Source organism: Anguilla rostrata, chromosome 7, assembly GCF_018555375.3.
Source record: "Anguilla rostrata isolate EN2019 chromosome 7, ASM1855537v3, whole genome shotgun sequence".
Lineage (NCBI taxonomy): Eukaryota > Metazoa > Chordata > Actinopteri > Anguilliformes > Anguillidae > Anguilla > Anguilla rostrata.
The window spans coordinates 15,205,394-15,228,797 of NC_057939.1; the positions used below are offsets into that span (position 1 = coordinate 15,205,394).

At 40.1% G+C, this 23,404-nt stretch overlaps 4 protein-coding genes across 5 annotated transcripts; 2 read left to right on the forward strand and 2 right to left on the reverse strand.

The window, feature by feature from the left end:
* Nucleotides 1–133: 133 nt before the first annotated feature.
* On the reverse strand, nucleotides 134–3,993 carry LOC135259132 (uncharacterized). The gene is made up of 8 exons (XM_064343085.1): nucleotides 3,794–3,993; nucleotides 3,408–3,451; nucleotides 2,952–3,113; nucleotides 2,305–2,475; nucleotides 1,753–1,882; nucleotides 968–1,478; nucleotides 568–694; nucleotides 134–462 (listed from the first exon to the last, which is right to left on the reverse strand). The coding sequence occupies exons 2-6, from the start codon at nucleotides 3,429–3,431 to the stop codon at nucleotides 1,324–1,326; spliced, it is 642 nt and encodes a 213-aa protein (XP_064199155.1). The 5' UTR covers nucleotides 3,432–3,451; nucleotides 3,794–3,993; the 3' UTR covers nucleotides 134–462; nucleotides 568–694; nucleotides 968–1,323.
* Nucleotides 3,994–4,078: 85 nt separating this feature from the next.
* dclre1c (DNA cross-link repair 1C, PSO2 homolog (S. cerevisiae)) lies at nucleotides 4,079–10,902 on the forward strand. The gene is made up of 14 exons (XM_064343083.1): nucleotides 4,079–4,449; nucleotides 4,694–4,745; nucleotides 5,371–5,455; nucleotides 5,540–5,599; nucleotides 5,685–5,740; nucleotides 5,876–5,977; nucleotides 6,088–6,160; nucleotides 6,269–6,409; nucleotides 6,664–6,765; nucleotides 7,514–7,650; nucleotides 7,959–8,013; nucleotides 8,392–8,480; nucleotides 8,902–8,999; nucleotides 9,179–10,902. The coding sequence occupies exons 1-14, from the start codon at nucleotides 4,341–4,343 to the stop codon at nucleotides 10,060–10,062; spliced, it is 2,043 nt and encodes a 680-aa protein (XP_064199153.1). The 5' UTR covers nucleotides 4,079–4,340; the 3' UTR covers nucleotides 10,063–10,902.
* Nucleotides 10,903–11,593: 691 nt separating this feature from the next.
* On the reverse strand, nucleotides 11,594–16,235 carry hspa14 (heat shock protein 14). Its single transcript, XM_064343084.1, has 14 exons — nucleotides 16,079–16,235; nucleotides 15,676–15,756; nucleotides 15,502–15,584; nucleotides 15,247–15,295; nucleotides 15,035–15,140; nucleotides 14,716–14,806; nucleotides 14,483–14,587; nucleotides 13,968–14,129; nucleotides 13,566–13,721; nucleotides 13,348–13,450; nucleotides 12,878–13,093; nucleotides 12,277–12,447; nucleotides 12,037–12,104; nucleotides 11,594–11,905 (listed from the first exon to the last, which is right to left on the reverse strand). Exons 1-14 carry the CDS (start codon nucleotides 16,133–16,135, stop codon nucleotides 11,827–11,829), a joined length of 1,527 nt encoding a protein of 508 aa, XP_064199154.1. The 5' UTR covers nucleotides 16,136–16,235; the 3' UTR covers nucleotides 11,594–11,826.
* Nucleotides 16,236–16,355: 120 nt separating this feature from the next.
* cdnf (cerebral dopamine neurotrophic factor) lies at nucleotides 16,356–19,492 on the forward strand. 2 transcript variants are annotated; one of them, XM_064343086.1, is made up of 4 exons: nucleotides 16,356–16,540; nucleotides 17,387–17,575; nucleotides 17,934–18,075; nucleotides 18,355–19,492. In XM_064343086.1, exons 2-4 carry the CDS (start codon nucleotides 17,423–17,425, stop codon nucleotides 18,540–18,542), a joined length of 483 nt encoding a protein of 160 aa, XP_064199156.1. In that variant the 5' UTR covers nucleotides 16,356–16,540; nucleotides 17,387–17,422; the 3' UTR covers nucleotides 18,543–19,492. The 2 variants fall into 2 exon arrangements, with proteins under 2 accessions (XP_064199156.1, XP_064199157.1); XM_064343087.1 differs by having other exon boundaries at nucleotides 16,359–16,540; nucleotides 17,448–17,575.
* Nucleotides 19,493–23,404: the final 3,912 nt, after the last annotated feature.

Genomic DNA, 23,404 nt, shown 5'->3' on the forward strand with positions numbered 1-23,404 from the left:
CACATTCTATTCAATATATAAATTATAATACCAGTTTTTAATTTATTAATCAAGGAAACCTTCAGTACAGTATATATATATATATATATTTAATATTAGATCACATTAAAAAATAATGGATATTAAATTGTATGTACAGGGCAACTAGACATCAATACAATGCAGTGAACAGAGTACAATGTCTTTCACATCACAACCCTGAGAAGCTTCTTGTGACCCCTGATGAAAGATCTCCTAGCTCTCAGGCACTGCGTAGGACAGCTTTGTGACTCTCAGGGCCCTCATGACTCACACAGGCTTCGCCTGTGATACTATGTCCATTCTGATCTTTCTTGGGGGTTTCAGCCTCATTCATATATCCCCCAAAGGTCACAGTAGGTGGGGAGTAGATGTTTTTCAGGCCCTGACATTTTATCTTTTTCCTGATCAAGTCCAGTGCCTTATACACTTGGTGCTTTGTACCTGATGAGTAGAATACAAAAATACAATGAAAAAACCAACATAAATCCACTACGTCAGTCACCTGAGATCAATCACTGTCATGGGGCGCAAATAAAGAAGACTTACCCATTATGTTACAGACCATATAGTCCTGGGTACGAGGATGTGTGGACATGTAGACTAGTCCACCACAACTCTGCCTCACAAACTTCAAATAGTGCCCTTCTTCTCCAATAAATGCCTCAGTCAGATGCTATTGAACAGAAGATATGATTAAAGAAAATCAGTAATTATAATTTTTTATGTAAATATTTAAAAAATATAAAAATAAAGCTGGTTTGGTTAAGGTATGAAATTATATATTGCAATCATATTGTTTGACAATAACCAACATTTAAATCTGTGCCTTACCAATTTTATAGCTGCCTTTCTCATTCTTACCACACTCACTCAAACTTAGGAAACTTTATCAAGTGTCTGATACATGGCCATTGGTGGAGGCTTTAAAAGTGAAAGGTAATATCACCTGTGGCATTTCTGTCTCCCAGATTATGAGTTCTCCATTATGTTGCTGAATGGACTCCTTGGAGGACACTGGTGTCTCGCTGGACTTCTCTGGAAATTTTCCAGGAACAAGGTCTGGTTTCTGCAGACCACAAAGACATATCATATTCTATCAGGTCCATAACATCTAGTTGGATCTGGTATTACGGTCCCTTAAAAGTTTTGCTTACAATTTTCATGTGCCTGGTCTCAGGCTTAAATATCAGGTCCATTGTTATTTCTGACAATTGCTTTCAATGGTAGAGGAAAAGGTTAACAATGTATTAATTTACTATAATGGGACAATATGTGCTCATTGCCACCAGGCTATTGCTTAAATTAAACTAATTTTAAAAGCTGTCTGGATATCAGCCCCCTCCCACTGACCGTCATATTATCAACATGCATATTTTCCACAACGTTGTCCAGCTGCTTCTCCCTTGAGGTGGGCATGTCCTGGCAGTGTGCAGGGGCAAGCCCGGGTTCACACTTCTCTGTGAGTACATGTGTTTGGAGGGGAGGGGGGGTAGGGGCATTACCAACAAAAATTCACTGGGCATCATTCATGTTCTCTCATAGTAAGTCTATACCAGCTCAAGAACAATGCACATGAGTGTCTGAGGACACAGACATACAACAATTATATAACCTCTACATCAAGTTTAAATTCAAACAGCAGTGATACATCCAGGATACCAGGAACCCACTGGTATTGAGTTTTTTTTTTTTTTCATTGAAATTGCCCCTGTGCCACCCACATTAATTCACCTGTCTCTATGTTGTTATTGCTGAGACTATCTTCAGTTGTGTTGGTTTCAAGATCAGCAGGACTGTGGTCAGGTATACTGCTAGGTGCCAGGTTGTACTGGTCTGTAGAAAAGTGATTCCAGTGGTGCTGCTGTATGAGCAGAGAGCAAAGATACCATTAAATACATGACAACTTTTTATGCCTGTTGAAGGGAGGCTCAGTGTGACTCTAATTGATCCAAGGATGTTTCATTTGATGTTTGTAGAGGGAAGATCAGGGATAGAGAGAGATAGTCAAAACAGCAAGCTATTCAATCACAAGTGACACTGTGTGGACTATGAGCAAGTTTGCCAGATCAATTATATTGCCTGCTTCTCAAAGATGATAATCTAAAAACTAGATATCTGACAGATACACAGTTATGTGTATATGCTATTTGCAAGTGTGTGTGTGCACTTTACTACACATGTACTGAATGTGTGTTGAAGATGCAACCGTATACAAATACATTACATAATGATGAGAACAGACCATTCAGCCCAACAATGCTTGCCATTTTAATGGAGCATTACCATGTGGAATGGCGTTGGACTGCTGTTGTACCCAGGAGGGATGAAGATGTTGCTGTTGCATTCATGAGGGAAGAAGCACGTACAGCCTGGCCCAAAGAAGGGCTCCATGTAGAATTGCTCCATGGGGCAGGGAGAGCCACCCAGCGCACAGGGCCACCTTGGGGGACATGACTGAAATGGGATGAACAGGAAGAGACATGTCAGATGAACAGCTTGTTAAATCACTCACCCTTTCATATACACACAATTTTTGATTTATCTTTAATGGTGATGCCTCCTGATACTAGCTTAAGAGACTGTAGTGACAGAACAGAGTAAAAGCTCTTGGCCATCAGTGCGTTCTACTCATGAGCCCACTACAGTAAGCGTCAGTGACCATAGAAAAATTCTCATACATATTAATTTAATGACCAACTCACTTAAATAGGTGTTCTCTAAAATGACTGTTACAATGGGCAGAATTGCAGCAATAAAGAACCACTCCCTTGTCTGATAAAGATACACAGCTCTTCCCCAAACACAAAGATGTGCCCTGCCCTGTCTGTCATCCATTACCTTATATATCTTTTGCTTTTTTGTGTGTTTGCTTCTTTTTTCTTTTTACAATGAACATAGTACACTGCATGAAAAATATCTGTGAGCTCTACCATGTGGAATGCTGGTGGGTTGCCATCATATCCTGGAGGGATGAAGAGGCCACCGTTGTATCCAGATGACAAGAAGCAGTTGCATCCTGGCGATAATGGGAACTGCTGTGGCGACATGTGTGGTGCTCCCACTGGCCCATTGGACCAGTTTGGACAATGCTGCTACAGAGGGCCAAGATATCAGACATAACCTGAGTCAAAAACTCACAATTTTACACACATACAAGCTCAATGACTTTACTGAAAATGTGTAAATGTATAATATGTATCATACTTTTTGTGCTAAATAAAAAGGGGCCAGGATCAATATAGCACTATTTACCATGTCATTACAATGAATAATAATTTATTTTTCTAATTAAAGTCTTTAGCTATTATTTCAGATGAAAATCATTTTAAAAGGATTTTAAAAGCTGAACAATCAAAATTCAGGTAGAGCAAAACATGGTACATTACCTCAGTACATCCAGTTGAAAACATCCTTCTTTATGACATATTTCCTAATTAGAAGAGATAATAAATGAAATGCTTGGCTTGTAAAACACTGTTATGATGAGGGAATCTATCATCCTTTGTGATATCACACAAAGAGGAGGCATCACAAAGACAATCATAGGTTGTTTATGCAACTGTCTTAACAATGGAAACCCATTTTAGAATGTACCTGCACCTTCCCCTCCCTGCAGTCAGGGGCCCAGAAATCATTTTGCTATGTCTGGTGATGACCGAACATCAGTCCCAGGCTACCCTTTTTACGTACATTATCACTCTTTCTCCGTATTCTATTCTTTCTTATTCGTTCATATTTGGCAAGAGCAATTCAGATGAAATACTTTACTCACTTTATAGGCTATCCTTGTCTTCTAAACGCAATAGTTTAGCTAATATATTTGTTCAATGTATAAAAGTTTGATGTAGCTAAAGGAATAAGATTGTAAACTCATCCACCCATGCATAATAAATTACTGACATAAAAAAAAACATTCATTTCCAGAGTACATGGTTCCAGAGTATGGTTTTATTTGGCGTGATCTTCCCACTCCATAACGATGCAATCAGCCTCATACGACCTTAAATACCATAGAGTACGTTTCGTTCGGGAAGTGATGTAGCTCTCGATTGTTCAACGTCTAGCATACATTTCCGGAATAAACAGTCATGCCCGGACCGTGCCGGTTTTCAAACTCAGGCAGCGGAGTACAAGTGGTTACTTTTTGTAACATGAAAATCCAGCTTCAAATTGCTGATTATGAGTAGTTTTGCTGAACAGAATCCGAGCACTGATCGTTGTCATCTATGAGTAACATTAAGTTACATTTAGCATCATAAAAAGTTAGTCGTAGGGAGGTGTGTGTGGCTGCGCATTTTCAACACATCATTTTTTGGAAAATGAGCTCATTCGGAGGTCGCATGAAAGAATATCCCAACATATCTCTGGACCGTTTTGACCGTGATAATTTACATGCCAGAGCCTATTTTCTGTCTCACTGTCACAAAGGTAACAGTAGCCAGATAGTGGCTAACAACTGTTGTAGGTCTACGATCTAACCAGTCTAGCTAGCCAACTGTCCAATGTAGCTATCGTAAGAAAGCAAGTACAAGATGAAAGGCACATTTGCCACCAAGATAATATCATTATCTATTCTGTTGAATTTACTATAGTAAAAATAGAGTCAAGCTAGCTCACAAGACTGCTGTGATTTTGTTTATAGCTAGCTAACCTAGTACTTTATTTTCCACAGATCACATGAAAGGACTAAAAGGACCTTTACTCAAAAGGAAACTAAAATTCAGGTATGCCTCGGGCTATTTCTTAAAGTTTGTAAATACTGACAGCTGTCACGGCGGGGATCTGGCGAGGCTGTAACTTCAGTCTCCAAATGCCTATAATCAAAGTTGACTGCGCTAATCTAACGAAGACGAATTACTTAGACTAGTGCCTTGAGACGTTTTGCAATTATGCCCTGCCAGAATCTATCTACAATTCCATCGTAAACCACAGTATTATAGTTTGAATTTTAATGAAAAAAATTAAGCAAAAGAAAAGTGGACATCGCTCGTAGTACATTGTGTAGTTGTGTGAATTGCGCATGAATGTGAAAGGGAGGCTTTGCTTGTCCGAAGTGCACGGGTAACGCAGTTAGATTAACATGTATCTATAGTAACATCTATCCAGAATGTAAACCAAAAACGTAAGCAAGTGAGAAAATTATTTATAAAACAACGTAGATAATCTCGCCAACTAAGATAGTTTATCAAGCAAAACGTTGGGTAAGGAACTGAGTTGAATTTAACCAGCAGGGACCACCCAGAAATTCTTCAGCTAACTTGATGTTCGAGCAATGTTGTTGCATTTTGGTACATGCATGCATTGTGTTGCTAACTAATCATTTCAATTTATTGTTTTGAATCTTTTTAGCCTAACAGTCAAATTGTACTGCTCACCTGTGACGAAAGAGCTTTTACTGAACAATCCAAAATATGGGTTCTGGGAAGACCATATTGTAAGTAACAAGTACTGGTGATACAGTTTGATTTACCAGTTGTTTTTCGTGTTTGTATTGACAATGTGCGGTTATTCCACACAGGTTGCCCTGGAAGTGGACAATCCGACTCAGATCTCTCTGGTGGATGAAATTACAGGGGAGGTAATCTGCTGGGCATCCTCTTAAATTAAAGCAAATTTAATGAGTAATGAGTAGCATCTGTGTGATGGTTTTTTTGTCGTCTTAGAAAGAAGACATTGTAGTGACACTACTTCCAGCTGGCCACTGTCCAGGATCAGTCATGTATGTACACGATTGCCATCGCAATTTTGAAGCAGTCCCACTTTTGTGAAGCACTGCAAAGTAATTTGCCTACAAACTTATCGCTGCCGCTTGCTCAACTCAATTTGAATGTGTCTGCCCTATTTTGTGTGGCAGGTTTCTTATAGAGGGAAACCAAGGGACAGTGCTGTACACTGGGGATTTTAGATTGGCAAAAGGCGAAGTCGCCCGTATGGAATTCTTGCACTCAGGGGGCAGGTAAAGTGGCCAAATAAATCTGGTTTAACCCTTATGTACATACAGTTTAATGTAATGTAATAACTCTGGAAAAAATGTAGTACTGATGTCCCTCTGTAAACTAATTCCAGGGTGAAAGACATTCAGAGTGTTTATGTGGATACTACATTTTGTGATCCCAGTTTCTTCCAGATCCCCAGCAGGGTGAGTCTACTACTCATGATCACTGTCAAATTTCTTTTTTTTTCTTCTTCTTTTCATTTTTTAAACTGCCAGCTGTTAACTACATTCCCGCATATTGTGCCACTGCAGGAGGCTTGTTTGAATGGAATAATGGAGCTGGTCAGAGACTGGATCATCCAAAGCCCGTATCATGTTGTGTGGTTTAACTGCAAGGCTGCGTATGGCTATGAGTATCTCTTCACTAACCTCAGTGAAGAGTTTGGCAGGCAGGTGAGTTTGCAGTCAGCTGTATTTGGTAAGCTCAACCCTGTTTCAGGTGAGCTCCTGTATTGAAACTGCGAGTATGCAAATGCTTTTGGGGTAAAAAATGCATTTTGCTTTGGACAAAAATGCAGGTATTGCATGCAGTAGGATATCATGCATCCCATTTCCAGTAATCGTTATTAGCTCTGAAAACATTTGCTGGCTTAAAAGCTTACTTAGCAGTGGAATTTCAATGTTTTCTTTTTGCTGAGCATTTTCAGATCCATGTGAAGAACATGGACATGTTCAGAAGGATGCCAGAGATCTTATGCCATTTGACCACCGACCGAATGACGCAGATCCACGCCTGTAGACATCCCAAGGTACTGTATACTTAATATTGTCAGCTTCACTATCCATTACTTCAAATCAGACTGGCAGGCTGCGTGATTATATATTGCCATTGCATAGCCTTCAGTCTCTTCAGTTCCATTCTATCCCTCCATATTCTAGTCAACACAACAAGAAATCCACTGACATTTCAAAATCCTTGCAGATATTTTCACTGAATTCCTATAGAGCATCACCATATCAATTATTTAATAGAAAATATTTTTAGACACATTTTACATTCACATTTTTATTTGAATGTAAAATAATTTTTTTTTACATTCAAATAATTTACATTCATATCATTATTGTGCTAGCAACACTTCATAATTGTTATTACTATTTGTTGTACCAGTGATGAACCTTGATGAGCCTTTATGAGTTCAGTTCAGTACCTTTATTGTCCCAAGAAGGGAAATTCTCCTTGCAGCCAGGAGTGAAAATGAAAACAAATACCACTATAGGCTATAACAGGCATTCACATACTGTTTCAAATAAATACAAGACCACTATAGGCTATAACAGGCATTCACACACTGTTTCCAACTATATCAAGTTGAAAGCAATTAGTGGACATAAGAGTTCAATAAGCCTAAGGCCATAGGTATAAATGAGTTTTTTCCATCTATTGCATTTGCCCTTGGAAGCCTGAAGGATTTACAGTGCAGTTATATCAAGCTCTTTAGTTTGTAACAAAAACATTTTACAGTTGGCTCTCAATCTTGCCTTGTGATTGGCCAGGATGAGGAATTCCTCAGAGGCAGCAGGCTACCATGCGGGTCTACAGCTCCTAATGGGACCCCACTGAACATCATCAGCATCAAACCGTCCACCATGTGGTTTGGCGAGAGAACACGGAAGGCCAATGTTGTCGTCAAGTGAGCATTCTTCTAGTAGTTGGAGCACAAGAGCAGATCAGAACATCTAATAAAATGCAGTGGGAGGTTTCTCACTGGAGTTAATCTGTAGTCTAGCTGATCTTATCTGTTGGAATGTAATTCAGTAATGAGCTAATGGCCTTCTCAGTTGGGGCTCATACTCTCTTGCATGGATTCACTGCCACCTGTAGTATCTGTAGTTACAATAATTGGGTAACTGATGAAATTGTGTTGGAGAAGAAATACAAATTAATTAATTTCTCCGTATTGGTGGAAAGATAATTCCTCTGGCCTTCTATTCTCTCCAGAACAGGAGCCAGTTCCTACAGAGCCTGTTTCTCCTTTCATTCATCCTATTCTGAGGTGAGTAGGGTTTCATTGTTCAGCCTTTCAGTCAAATCATGTACACTGCCAACACCCATTACAAGGAATTTACAAAAAAACAATTAATGATGCAATATTATCTATTTTGTAATATTATTTGTAAGTAATGGTTTGTGTGTGAAGTGATACTGTTTACAAACACTGTTTGATTGACTGTTACTGTATCAGTTTTATAATCACTCTATAATGTGGTCTTAGCCAATCAGCATCCAGGATCGAAACAATCTGTTTTATAACTGACAGTTATGTCCTCAATACTGTACAGTACTCAACACCCTTTTGTTATTGAAAACCTGACCATGTTACATTGTATGATTTGCATGTATTTACATGTCACTGTTTTATTTGTTTTTTTAGATTGAAGATTTCCTATCCTACATCTGCCCTGTGAACATATATCCCAATGTCATCCCACTTGGCAGAACTTTAGACAATGTCAAAGAAATGTAAGTTTTTGGTTGTGGGCAATGTGACGATTTTTAGCCACTGTTTGTTTCAGCCGCGATAGACCGCTCAGTGCACATCCTAGAGATCATCTTTCAAACATTTCTGAAAATGTTCCACTTATAGAGTTCATATTAGTGTGTATATACCTTCACCTTTGAAATCACATGCTGCAGTGTTTCATAATTATTATGACTATTTTTTAAATTAATTGTATTAGCGCAGAATATTATGATGTGTATCACCCAAACATCTGAAAAAAGTATGTGATTTTTGGGAATATTGCCCATTGACATTCCATGTCAAGATCAGTTTGTTTGGTCAGTACACTGCCCATTGTTTCTTATATTACTACAATTAATTATATGTACTGGTGGAAATTCATCTGAGCTGGGTTTGAATTTTTTATGTTGGTCTTTTCAGATTGAAGCCATTGTGTAGAGAACATTCTAGAAGAGGAGCCATCACCTACAAACCATTAGGGACTCTAAAAAGGGCTAAAGTAGAAAACACTTCAGTAGGTATGACGGTCCTATTGAATGGCAGTTTCTCTGTCTGTTTTAAAAAGATAATTACAAACAAAGTCATTATAAACCTAATTTTACATTGTTATAGGACTTTTCAGGGTTGAGTTCATTCTGGTTTCAGCTGTTCCTACTTTTAAATAGAAATGTAATAAACTTTGCTTGGTACTCCTCAGATTCTGACAGTGAGGATGAGCTGTTTGAGATGGAAGAGGTCACTCCCTGGAGGAGGAAGAAACCGCCACCTAAAAGGCTCAAGCCCTTGAGCCCAGAAAAGACAGAGCCCCCCAACTGTCAGGAGGACCTCTGTCTTCAGTTGCACACTGTTCAACAAAATGGGAACTACATTGACTGCACAGAATCAAATGATGATGATGAAGAGGAGGAAGAAGAAGGGGAGTCTGCCACAGAGAAGCCTTGCTTTGACCATCTCACAAAATCCAGTGGTGGCCAAAATCCAGCCTGCAGCCCTCCCAGTGAGCCAGCTGAAGGAAGTGTGGACCAGCACAAAATGGTGGATGTTGCCTGTCCCGAATCTGAGCCCCCAAAGTGGGAGGCATTCTTCACCGCTGACCCTGTGCTGACTGACGAGGGTTCAGAGCTGGAGAGCAGCCAGAACAGTCGGGCTCTTTCGGCAGAGAGGCCGTCGCCTTGGTCCCCGAACCTTTTCAGTGACTCGGACGACGACTCCACCCACATCTCCTCCCAGTCCACCCATGTCTCGGACCCGGGAACTGACAGCCTGAGCCAAGTGGACACCGTCCTACTCCCTCCGGAGGAAAAGATAGCTGAACTACAGAGGAACCAGCAGAGAGACCCTCACAAGGCCAACCATGAAGGGAACCGTAGCAACTGGGACAGAGATGCAGGCAGCCTTGAAGATGGAAACAACTTTCCGCCACAAACCATTTCCCCCGAGAAGTCGGAGTCACAAATGTCCTCCGATTTCGAGATATCATCGACGCCTGACTCTCAGGTCCCAAAGACAGAGGACCTGAAAGATTTGTATAAGAAACTGGCTGCAGGAGAAGCCATAGTGCTCAAGAGGGGTAGTCAATGAACAGTCTAAATTTGAACAACTCACCCTACTGTGCAAGGGTCAATTATGCTTGTGGCATTTGATTTTAATGGACCATGTGGCAGACAGGACAATGCTTCATGTCCACCATGTCTATCCGTCCTTCCTCACCAGAGCACATCAGTCTCTCGTCTCTAAGGACACTTTTGTTGACAGTGATGGCGTTTCTCACTGGACAAAGGCCCTGGCCATAGGACATGATGCAAGGTTTATAAAGTAGAAGCCATAAGTCACAGGGGCTTCGAACATTTAATTGCCTTATTTATACACACTTACCTCTTTAAGGTGTAAGATCACAAATATTAACTGAACGTTTCAATGCTGATGTAACAATCACTACGGGTAATTGAGTTCTAGAACAGACTTAAATTTTTTGGGGGAAAAAAAAAACATTCCAAAAAACCCACTCCTCAAAGGGTTTAAGTATTCATATAATTGGAGCTTTAGTTAGAAAGTAAAATGGATTGGTAAAAATTCAGTGGCCCTTACCAGGCTGATTTATGTCCAACTATATTCTTTCCCTGAATTTTGCTTTTTCCTGAAATTTGATACCTTATACCCATCTACCTCCATTGTTCAACCAGATATTTAATTCCGCAAGACTTTGGTGGGATCTTTAAGGTGCATGTCTTTACTATGTACGTTGCTTTATGTTGGCGAGTAATTTAAAATTTTTTACTGAACAAGATTATATATGTGAATAGAATAATGGATTTTTTCCTGTTGTTTTTTTTTTTTTCAAATTGTAAAATCAGCCTAATGTTTCTTTGTGCTAGGATTTACACTGATAGAGAATAATAAACTACTTTGCATTTTGAAAAACGTTTGAAAACGGCTTTACATGGAATGGTGATAAAGTGCTTAAGCACATTCCTGAGGTAAATGAACAGGCTTGAAACTTCAGTTGGTAATGTCTTCAAAGTTGTCTACAGAACAAATGTAGAATAGTTTGCAGCTGGTTGTCCTGGCCCCATTTTGTAACACTCACAAAGCCACAGAACTGATGATGGATGTGGTTTCATGAAGCAGTTTTCTAAACAGGTGTTTCATAAAATGGGACAGGTTGAGCAATGTGAACAAGCCAAGAACGTTCAAGAATAGCTCCTGATGGAGCTTGCCATTAACAGTTTTTGTCAGTGTCATATTAGTAAAAATCTAATCCCACATCTATGAACGGGGAGTAATATGGAAGGCTAACCAGTTTAAGTTAATGTACTCAAGTGTACAGTGCTGTGGTAAAGTATGTACCCCCTACCTGACTTCCTCTATTATTGCATATTTGTCACACTGTATACTGAGGCACGCCCAATAGTAGGCACCACAAAAGACTTAAGATGTCAACAAGAATAAGCTCTAACATATGTAAAATATCATTTATCTCGAGCAAACATCAATGACTTGCTACAATCAGAACAAGGTGAGATCAACTGGTGATTAATCTGATATGGAATGACCCAGTATAATTAGTCAATTATGGTAAAAAATTCAAAAGCACAAATGCTCATTACATTCATTCATGTGTTTAAATATTTAATTTTGAATGCCAATTTCAATGTTGACATCTGGAACTGAGTAAATCAGAGTACAATCCCAACCTTGTTATTAAACACCTAAATATTACAAAAGACAATTTAATGTTGAATTTTGTTTTTGGGAATATGTATTACTCAAATGAACATACAAAACATGCTTGCAGGCTAGGAGTAGCTTGAGTCAGTGAAATGTCCCTATTAATCCAGTCACGGTTCAAGATGCAACTGCTACAGTGACTGCTTCAGACTTGCCACTTCCTTGTTCCGTACAAGTGACATGTAAGGATCCATCCCTGTATAAAACAAACCACCACAAATTCATCTCGGTTAATCTATAATGGAAGTAAAAGCCATTTGTTACAACCATAGTTGCATGCCAGATGTCAATAATTAGGAAGAAATAGGAAGAAACAAAATGTGCTACCTTTTCATTGTAACAACTGTAACAATGTCATGGTTCTCTTCTTTTGGTTCAAGGTTATTGAGGACAATCTACAAAACAAAGATGACTGTGAGATGGAACAGAACCCAGTGCAGCATTTCCCCCATCAAACTCATTAAAAACTGAATATGAAACGGTAATACTGGTGGTTCCCCAATTCTGTATATGAATGTAAAAAGTATGGCTTTCATCGTGGACGGGAGCTCCGTATTTGAGCTGTACCTGTGCCAGTTTCTCCTGGGGGGTGAGGTTGAGGCCCTGTGACTGGTACAGCTCCAGGCAGATGGAGGACAGGCTTCCTGGGCCCTGCAGGGTGTGCTGCCGCCGGGCTGGGAGAGGGGTTCCAGACGGGAACAGCACTGTATACATGTCAGCTCCAGAGTCATCCGCTTCCTATAGGTCAGAGTGAAATAATGCAGCTCAAAATTCAAAGGGATCACAGGCCATTGAAGCTTAACCCGATTAGTAAAAGTGAGACGAGCTGGAGCTGATCCTGCTGTGGCCATATCTGTGCCCCCACTCCTGTCTGACCAAGCTAGCAGCTCCCAACAGCTGAAAGATAAGTTACTCACACTGCACAATACAACTTTAAAATTTTTTGTCACCTTATGCAATTCAAAAGAGGTACATGATGGATAAACAAAATTTCCTTGCCAGGAATTTAGTAGAGGAGACCAGAACCAATAACAGAAGAACCCATAAAAACTGCACAGTATCAATGTTTTTTTTTTTTTTGAGAGTTCCCTTCATTAATCTACTTCAGGTACACTCTTTGTTGGTATATATAACATGACCGTATGGGTGGGGCCATCTCTTCACTCACCTTCACCAGGATATCCCTGGCACAGCAGTCCACGGTGATGGAATCCTCGTCGAGGGAGGAGCTGTCCCTGCCCAACAGGATCCCCGCTTCGATGGCCGCGCCCACAGGGATGACCTCATCAGGAGTGATGGAGCTGAGGAGCTCCACATCGGGGAAGAGATCCTGGATCATCTGCTGCAGCTTGGGGATCCGGGCAGAGCCTCCACATAGCACCACCTATCAAGGGTGACGGACGTATTCATGAACAATACATACAACACTGTGCTCAGCTGAAGTGCATTATTATGAAAATGGCTGCCATTCATCACTGGTGAGTAATGCACATTGGTGTTGGTAGAGGTGAACTACACTGTCCCCTTGTAAACTCAGCACACCTTGAAAGACATTAGATTAGAGTTATGTATCCCCATTGCCATCATTTTACACTGCACCTTTAGCAATCGTGACCCTCCGAATCAGTTTCACATTACCTTACTGATATCACTGCTTGAAAGGCCGACCTGTTCCAGGAGCGTTTTGATCGGCTGTATGCTCTTATTAAAGAGAGAAGCGCACAGAAGTTCAAACCTTGCCCTGAAATGGAGACAAACAAAACAACACAGGTCCATTCATTGTTCAAAATACTGCTGAGCAAAGCCACTGCATCCTCCATATAAAAAATACATCTTTCAAACCCTAACTAACCCACCTGGACACACTGCAGTCAAAGTCCATCCCCTCATAAAGCGAGTCCACAAAGCAGTTAGAACTGCCCAGAGTGGACAGCGTGTGTTTGGCAACATCTGCACTGTTCATCAGTTTCATCATGGCTCTGGGGTTTCCTGTGACATCATGCTTATAGGACCTACAGTCACAGAAGTCAATACTGGATTAATATGGCATGCAAAAATCACTGGATCTACAATCAGAAGTGTTGTCTGAACAAAACATTGTACAAGTGGAAAAATAAAATTATGTAATTACTAGGGTACAAACTCTTCACTATACTGAGCCAAAACACCCACTTATCTGTGACATTTTTTATCTAACCCTTTCTTTCTATACAGGTATGTGGAATACATATATCTTCATGCACACATTTCTTGCTCACCTTTTAAACTCAGATGCAAGATGCTGAGCCAGTGCATGAGTGAAGCTCTCTCCCCCAGTGCTGTGATCAGTGTGCGTGGCCAAGACTCGATACAGCCCACTGTTAACCTCCATTACTGTCACTGTGAGAGATGTTCCCCCAAGCTTGTACACTAACACATGACTGTGGAGGACAAAGTAGGTGTGGTCACTGAGTGTCAGACATACATTCATTGGCCACTGATAAATTTAGTAATGAACGATTAGCATTCCAGTGACCCAATACCAGCTATCGACAGTGACAGTGACTAGAAAATCAAGAAACTGTTAAATGTGAACATCTTCTGTTATGTTAGCCAAAAATGGATGTTACCCACATTCATGTCAAGTTATCAAGTATGCTCTACCACTGACAGTCAATCACTGGATATGTGACTTGGTGCAAGTGGAGACCACCTGTGACGCATTGTTATAGAATCTGCAGATAGAGACTACATGCACCGGGATATGAGGTAAAAGGTTCACGGCAACTCTTACCTCTTTCCAGTGGGTGTGTCCTGGCCAATGCCATAGGCTAGCAGGGCAGCTGATGGCTCGTGAATCAATCTCAGCACGTTGAAACCAGCTCCTTCAGCTGCTTGCCTGAGAAAAGTGGATGGTCTCTCTCACATTTCTAACAGTCTATTCAGTTGTATATGATATACAGCTGAAAATTATGCACTACTCCCATTCCTTTATGATATGTTAAGATACACTTGTTTCCAACTTACCTCAGTGCATTCTTTTGAATCTCTCCAAATTCAAAAGGCACAGTGATGACAGCATCTGTAATGTCTGAGCCCAAAGCTGACTGAGCAGTTTCTGCAAATAACAAGAGACCAGAAGTGCGGGAAACAGATAATACATGCCGATAATTGGGTACAAATGATTTTGCAATCATCTGTCATTTACAAATTATCAGTTGACTACTGTTCACAAAACACTAAGCAATTAGCCAGAGAATTGTATAGCGCCACTGTATTTGGTTTGTAAAACCACAAGGACAGAACATGCAAATACAATTTCTAAACTGTTTGCACGCAGGCTTACCTTTAATTTTATGAAAGACTAATTTTGCCACTTCATCAGGCGAGATGATTTTGGTCACTTCTCCAGTGTCGATTTCATACTTTGGCTTGTTGTCTTTGTTGATAACCTTGTTAAAAAAATACACAAGAAGTGTTCATTAAAAATTTCACCCTCTGATAATTTCTAAAACTCGTTTACGACTTTACAGTCTTGAGTATGACAGGCCCACTTACCGTGCATTTGCTTTCAGCTATGTGTTTCTGTGCTTCTGGGTCATCAAAACTAATTGGAGGAAAATATGAGCAAGCACAACAGATTTATTCGTTATCACCGAGCGAAATAACAGGTTACACAGACTAAGTTACTTAATTTGTTCATGAGGCAGTCGCCAACATACAGGCCGAAAGACATGTAGTGACACAACGGGAATTAGCTACATTTCTATAATCCATACACACACAAAATCAACGTCAGTATAACTTATTCACCTTCTTCCAAGAATCTGTTTCACTTTGACCACGGTGTTGGCAGCATTCCTTATTCGACCCTGCTTCGCTGCTATTCCAACAATCTAAAAGACAAGTAGAATAACTGACACAATTGTTCGACTGTTGGTGGTACACAAGACGATCATGAGTTTTATCGCTAGCTACGATAATTACCTGTTCCTTGTCTCTGTATGCGACAACTACCGGCGTGACTCGGTCCCCAGCATCATTTGCGACAACATCAGCTCTCCCATCCTAAAGGAAGAAAGTCATAGTTTACTTTACATTTCTTTACAAATAATTATATATTAGTGTAGCTAGCATTAGTCTGGCCAAAATGAGGATACAGTACTGAAACAACCTCTGGCGCGCTCCTCGTTATACATTGGACCTTTCCAGTTAGCCAGCCAGCTAGCTAGCTAGGTTAGCTTGGTAGCTATAAGCATGATCATACCTGTATTGTCTAGATTAAAGCTTCCAAGTCGTCCCTGCATGAAAGCACTGTACATAGCCAGCAACCGTTTACAATCTCCAAGCTAACTAGGCAATATTCATATCCACAATACGGGGAAAGTACCTTGAAAATCGCCACACAGGCACATGTGTATCCAAAGTGTACTCCTATGGCAGCCATGCTTGTCCTGAACCAAATGTATGGAAACCGGTCGTAGTGAACTGCCTGCCAATAAAAAACAGGTCCTGCTTCTTAACCAATAGCAAACACGTTTATTTAAAGACAGATGGAGCGTTGGACAAATAAGAAATGTCGATAAAAAACGTCCAATAAAGCATAAATCCAATGACGCATTCAACAAAACAACCAATAGATGACCGCTATAGCTTTAACCAATAAAACGTCAGAATCGACCACCTATCCCTGCCCCTTCAAGTTGCGGTTTCAAAGTTAACACTGTTAAAACGTTATTTTAGTACGGATGAACGTCATTACAGATATTAGCAATGCCACATCCAAACGTTCTTGCTGTTTTTGTATTTGTGTGTGTTGTTCTTGACATTGCCAAAGCGGGTGATTGTTAAGGTGAGATTACCCGAATTGCTGTGCTGGTCTAAGATTGCGTGTAAAAATAGCTGCTTGCTTAGTCTGGAGAATGCTGTTTAAATTTGGATAATACTGTATTGACAGTAAGATTGGCATGTGCATGGAGATTTGGAAGCGTGGCCCACAGAGGTCTCTTACGTTCGTGAACAATGTCAGAACATTTTGTGGAGCTGAAAATATTTAAGATACGAATGATACCAAGTTTTATAAATCTGATTTGCTGGCCGTGCTTTTGTTCTCACAATTATATCTCAGTTATAATTATATCTTGTGTTTCGCATTGCTAACGTTATTATAAATAACTTTTGTTTGCTTGCTTACATATGAAAGAAACTCTCATAAACGTAATTGCGCATTCATATGTGCACTGAAAACGTCACAAAGTTAAGAGCGTGCACAAATTAAACAATGTATTCCTTTTCACATGAGGACATAGGCTGCATATTCAGCTTGTCAGTTTTTTGGAAGTTGGAGACAAATATTTCAGTATTTTGTTAATCTAAATATTGTAGTTTTCAATTTTCATGGACTTCAATTAAAAAGAAGAATATAATTTTTTCCTCACATTTATCATACTGGTCAAATGTTCCAAATAAATGTTCCTGTTATGCGGTTTACTTTGCTTGTACTCTTTTATGCAACTTTTAAGGTCAATTTGCATTTTTCTGAAATATCTACATGGTTATGAAACAACCCATCTCCTCACACTATTAAAACAAAGATCCATAAAGTACATTTTAAAAAAGCACTGGACACATTTATTGTCTAATCTCACTCAACAAATCTCAGTATTAACTGCATTTGCCTTCATTAACTGTTTTACAGACATTGCTTGGAAAGTATTTCGAAAGAAAACATGGAATGATAGTAACCGTTCCTCCCCTAGTGTGTGTTGGGTTTCTGGAGAGGCTATACCAGGGCCTGAAGACTAGTCATGAGGAACTGACCCCTGCCAGTGTGGAGATGGGTCTACAGAGGGCATGTGAGGAAGCAAAGGGCAAAGAGGGCAGATTGGTGGGTGTAAACCATGCTCAGCAGCACACTTATTCACACATCTGCTGCTGAGTAAACACTCTGCATGACTGTAGACCTGCTGGCTGCAGATTGACTGTGGAGCTCTGTCTTTATAATTCAGAAGTTTCAACCCAACCCAAGTTTGCAAATGGGTCTGTCACCCATTTTTATAGTATTTTTAATCACAGTGAGATTTGTTAAATAAAGCCAAAAAAAATGAAATTAGCAAAATGAGTGACTATATTTGATAACATTTTCTGAAATAATAATGTGTCATAGTTTTGGCAGGCATAAGTTGTTGGTCTGTGCTGGGATTGTCTTCCTTATCCCCACTCTATATCTGTCCATTTTCTCTCAGTGTTACTATTTGGGTGCCACCAGGGACGCGGCAACAAAGATCACTGGGGAAGTGGCCCGCCCTATGAGTTCCCACGTGCCCGTGGGGAAGATCTGCGAGAGACTTCAGAAGAAGGACAGCCAGATCTGTGAGCTGACCTATGGTAATGTTCAGACACTGTCTTGGTGCTGCCTGTGCCTCAAGCTGGCCAACCCACACCAGTTTACAGTGGGGTGAGGTTTGTAGTTCTAGGGCTAAGAAGAAATGGGTGGAGATAGGGCTTTAAGAAAGTTTTATTGAATTATTGTGTGTCTCTTTGTCCCTTTTACATTGATTCCAGATTTAAGACGGTGGCTTTTTTGTGTAACATTGGCTTGAAATGATGTTCACCTCCCTCTCTTTGTTCATCTGACTCATGGCTTATGGGGATTGTTTTTTGCAGAGAAGCAGACGATAGACTTCAGCACGGAGGCCCTGTTCAAACTGAGGGTGACAGAGCTGAAGAACATCCTTAACTCATGGGGGGAGGTGTGCAGAGCCTGCTTTGAGAAAACTGACTTTGTGAACCTCATCCAGGCGGTGGCGCCAAAGCACACAAAAAGCCATGGACGTGAACAAGCAGACTTGTGAGACGAGTTGATCTCTGCTACCTAAAATGTTTTTACACAAATAAGCCTGCTGATATGAAATGAATTATTATATTAGCATTTACATTTTTACAAAAGATGGACATTCATGCTACCCATGCAGTGCACAAACATATAAATTAACTGATAATTTTATTACAAATAGAGCATTTAACATGCCACTCATACCTTCTGTTAACCTACAGCAGAAACACCGACATATTTAATATCCTAAGTATGTTAATAAGATCACCTAGTATCTCAGGGTCAAATCTGAAGAAGGGTTTATCAATGAATTATCAGTTTTTATGATCATTCAATACTTTTGTAATATGTACTTCTGTTCACAATGATCAAAATTACTCTAATTTACTCTAAACCATTTGTTAGTCTTGCTGTGGAGATATGTGTGGATATTGCATATATCACAGTATTGCATAAGTTGTATACCAACACCTTGGGGATCTATACTATTCTTGTAGAGAGAGAGTGAAGAAAACTACTCTCTCTCCATGAATACTATAGATATTTTTCCATTTAGAAGTAGCTAAAAATGCTGATGAGTAAGTGTTTATGCCCACAGGTTTGCTCATAAGAAATGGTACATGTTGATGCTCTAAAAAGTAAAAAATAAGTAAATATATAAAACACTATACACATTGTGGCATTTATTAAGGCATTATATCGTGAAGACTTTAGGAATGCACATTGTACACTTTGAGTGAAATGTCACCCAGTATTAACTCAGACATAACTCAGGAAACACTATAGAAGCAATTCAGTCATGCATTGTGTTCTTCCATCTTTGCCATTCCATGAAAAGTACATGCATAAGGTGCCTCAAAGAATTCTGTGAACTATATGGAAACTAGAACTGTTTACATTCTCAAACAAAAAAGGACATCAATATTTCATCAGTGAGGCTTTGTTCAATAAATATATGTGATCAATCCATTCAACAGGCCAATTTTGAATGTCAAACATAACCCATTACCTTGGATTTCCAGAAACCACCGTGCCATCTATCTCCATTAGAGCTTTTTACAAGGGGTCTTCGGAAAAATAACAAAAGGTGTCAACTAATTTGACTTTAAAGCATTAAAGAGTATTAATTATCCACTTTTGTTCAGTTTATGAATCAAGATTATAGGTTTCACAAGTTCCTAAAGTTAATGTATATATGGGCCCTCAAAATAAGGAACCAGGATGTCCTCATGTGTGCATGTCTTAAGTTATAATCAGATGCTGAATGAAATATGAATGAGCTTCTCTGAAATGACTGGGTGTGTCAGGACAGACTGAATGGTCGGCTGTTAATTATGCCCCCTCTATTTTGGGATATGAATATTTAAAAATGAGTAACTGGAGAACAATCGGCTCTGTTATTTTGTTTTTCATTCTTGCCAGTGATGCCACGGCAGGACCCACATGCTTTCTAATCAGCTTCAGTACGTGGCCTATCCTTTACACTGCTGCTGGTAACCTGAGGCCCCCGGGCTTTCATATTCAGTCACCAGCATCTGAACTATATGGCAGATCCCTTGCCGTGAGGGACCTGTGCAGGTAATTGGAAACCCCGAAGCGGCGCGGTAGCTCTAATCTTGCCAGAAACATTCAGTTGGGAGAAGAAGCCTTTTCCAACTAGAAGGACTTGGTCTACTGCGTAAATGACTGACGCATCCAGAAGTTCAGCAGACAAGAATGGAATTATGTTAAACTGTTGCTTTGCCTTGCCTGGTTGCATTTGGCGCTGGTCAGACAGATAAGAAAATTGTTTGGAATCTTAACTGTGGATGTTTCGCGAATTAAAAAATGAAGGCTAGGCTACAATAAAAAACATAGCCTAATAATTTCCAGTCTCACACCGAGCGAGTATTTAAGCAATCTATCTACTGCTTAGTTTTACCCGTGACAGCACCATATCCCTGCGGCTCTGGACTTTAGCATGCACGGTTTTCCGTGTGCTGCCCTGCAGCACTGTTTTGGGAGTCCCACAGATGTCGCCGACTCAGCCTCGTCGCCAACGTCGGAGGACGGGTCAGATGAGGATGCTTCAGCGGTGGCGGCAGTCACTGTGCAACCAGGGCCGAAGGGCATCCCCGCATCAAAGGACCAGCACGCAGGAAACTGCAACCCGGAACGAGCCAAAAGGGTTCTTAACGGCGCCAACTATAACGGCCATCTGGGAGGGTATTCCAACGGAGACCACCCTTCACAAATTTCCATCAGGTGCCACTGCGAAGATGACTTCGAGGACGGGTGTCCCGACCTGGGCAGTAGTTACCCACACATACCCCGGCCATCCATTATTAAACAGCGTAAGGTACGTGACTGAACCTGCATTTGAGAAGGCTACTATGCTAGATTCATTCGTACGAAGCCACACAAAATTCCTTGTGAGGTGTCTATTCATTTTGTTGTTACCTGAGTGACCCATTTTTCTAAGCCTTTAGACACGTACAATACATACAAACATTCTGACCTTGTCAGGACATTTGCAAATGCCTTTTCAGGGTCCAAATATTCCAGATTATTTTATTGAATTAAGTCTTCCCTTTTAGCACAGTGGAGTAGGCATCCTTGGAGATTATTTTCACAATTTTAACAACTTAAATCTTTTGATCAGTTGAACTCTTCAGTAATCTACAAGAAAACACTTTTTAAGCACTATGTAGTAATATATGGAGGTGAATGTGTAATTTGCATGAGCATGTGCTCAACAGACACGTTGGCAAAATGGGAATCTGAATTTAAAAACAAAAATTATAATGATACTTTGATAATACTGCATCAAAACTCTAGAATATACATGCAGGAACAGGAATAGGAAACCTAAATAGGAAACAAAAACAATGGGGTATATTTTTGTCAAAATTTACTGGCTTATGACAAACAGCTAGATAATTTGTTATTTATTTATTTATTTATTTATTTATTTATTTATTTATTTATTTATTTTCTTAATAGAACCATAGCTATATTTTAGACATTAATATTCATTGGAGCTATGCGGGATTCATACCTTGTTTTGGGACAGCTGCAGTTCCTGCTTCATTACTACTCGCTTCCTAATAACCATCCACACTTCTAATCATGCAACAATGAATAATTACATATTTTTTCCACCAGAGGTCACTACACTGCCTAGCACAGAGACCACACAATCAAAGAAGGTTCTACCAAAATGAACTGTTCTTCTTTTGTGGCCACCTTGTTTTGTAGACAAATGTACTAATTGGGTGTGTGTCCCTCAACAGGACTTTTAATGAACTGGAGTGAGTCCTCTTTGTATAATGATCTCCAGGCCTATGCCTGATTTACCCACAACATAAATATTTCCATTTGAGAAAGCTCTTAGCTGCATATTAAATAATGTGACCTTTGAGAACATTGCAAAAACAATATTGCACCACTTTATGAAACACTGAGTGCCTCGATGCATAGTGTTTCAGCTTGTGAGAAGCTGAAAAATACTGTTCTGAAGACTGTCTGTCCTGATTCCTCTGGCTATGTGTACGTTGTTTCCTACATGCAAAAGGATCAATACATTATACACTATCACAAAACAGAACAAATGTCATATTTAAGTTATAAGAAAGAATTTCTTTGTCCAAAGGCAAATTCTTTTCTTACAAAACAAGGGCAGTGCCTAAAACTGGGGCAGGTCTAAAATATTTAAACTGGGAGTGACTGAGTGCCTTTGGGCTAGCTGAGAGTCATAATTTGGCTTGGAAAAGCAGCCCTGTGGCCTGTCCTTGGGAACCAGGAGATAACTGTGAGGGAACACACGCAGGCTCCATACCCTAAGGGATGGCACCTCCTTCTCTGATAGCAGTCAGGCAAAATGGACCCCCGCAAACGGGCAGAGCTTTATCAGCAAATGCCCGTGTCAGATGACTGCTCACGCACACACCTTCATCTCCAGCCTTTTATATTCCCATATAGTTACGGGACTTGGGGTTTGTTGCTAAAACACAGAAGTTCAACATAGCAAAGTGCAACCAAGCTTAGGGGGAAGTCCTGCTTTAGGTTCTTCTGTACGCTAAAACAATATTTACTAACAGGACCCGTGCTTGGATATTTGGATCTTATATGCGTGGAACAACTAACCAAACTCCTTTAAAGTCTGAAGCTGTACCAATGATCGCATCTGTGAGAAACGCCACATGAGTTTCACTTGTCTTCCTCTTGATTGTTCCACATACAGTAATAACCCCTCCAGAAACTGGAAACATGATATGACAGTAAAGACCGCCACTTCTTCATCTGTCAGTGCGTGCAAGAGTGTGCGTGTGTGTGTGTGTGTGTGTGTGTGCGTGTGTGCATTTACATGCATGCATGTTTTTTTGTGCAGGTGTATCAGTCCAGTTTCTCAGAGATAACGACACTGTGTCATTGTCTATTAGCAATATCAGCAGAAGACAGCTCTTGTATTGCAGGGTAGATGTTTGCTGAAATACTGAATGCTCTGTTCACCAATGCAGTGCAAGGTCAGAATGCACACTGCATTGGTATAGAGGAGCACCCTGGCTTCTATTCTCTATTTACATTATTTGGGAAAGTATAACAGAAGAGCAATGCCACCATTGCTGCCTGAAACAGTCAAAGCAACTGCAACCTTGCAAAATCACAGGCCTTACTGGCTAACGTAGAGTAACACTGCAATGTAGCAGTAGCAAAGGAAATGCTCATGTGGCCTCAAGGCTTCAGGTCCTATTACAGCCACTGTTGTTCCATGTTGGAAAAGTGCTTATGTTAGCAAATCAATTATGATAATAATGAAAAAATGGGAATCTACGCTATGGTATGTATCATGGTTGAAAAACATACAAATCATATTTCTGTAAGCGGGCTGTTTTTCTGCCT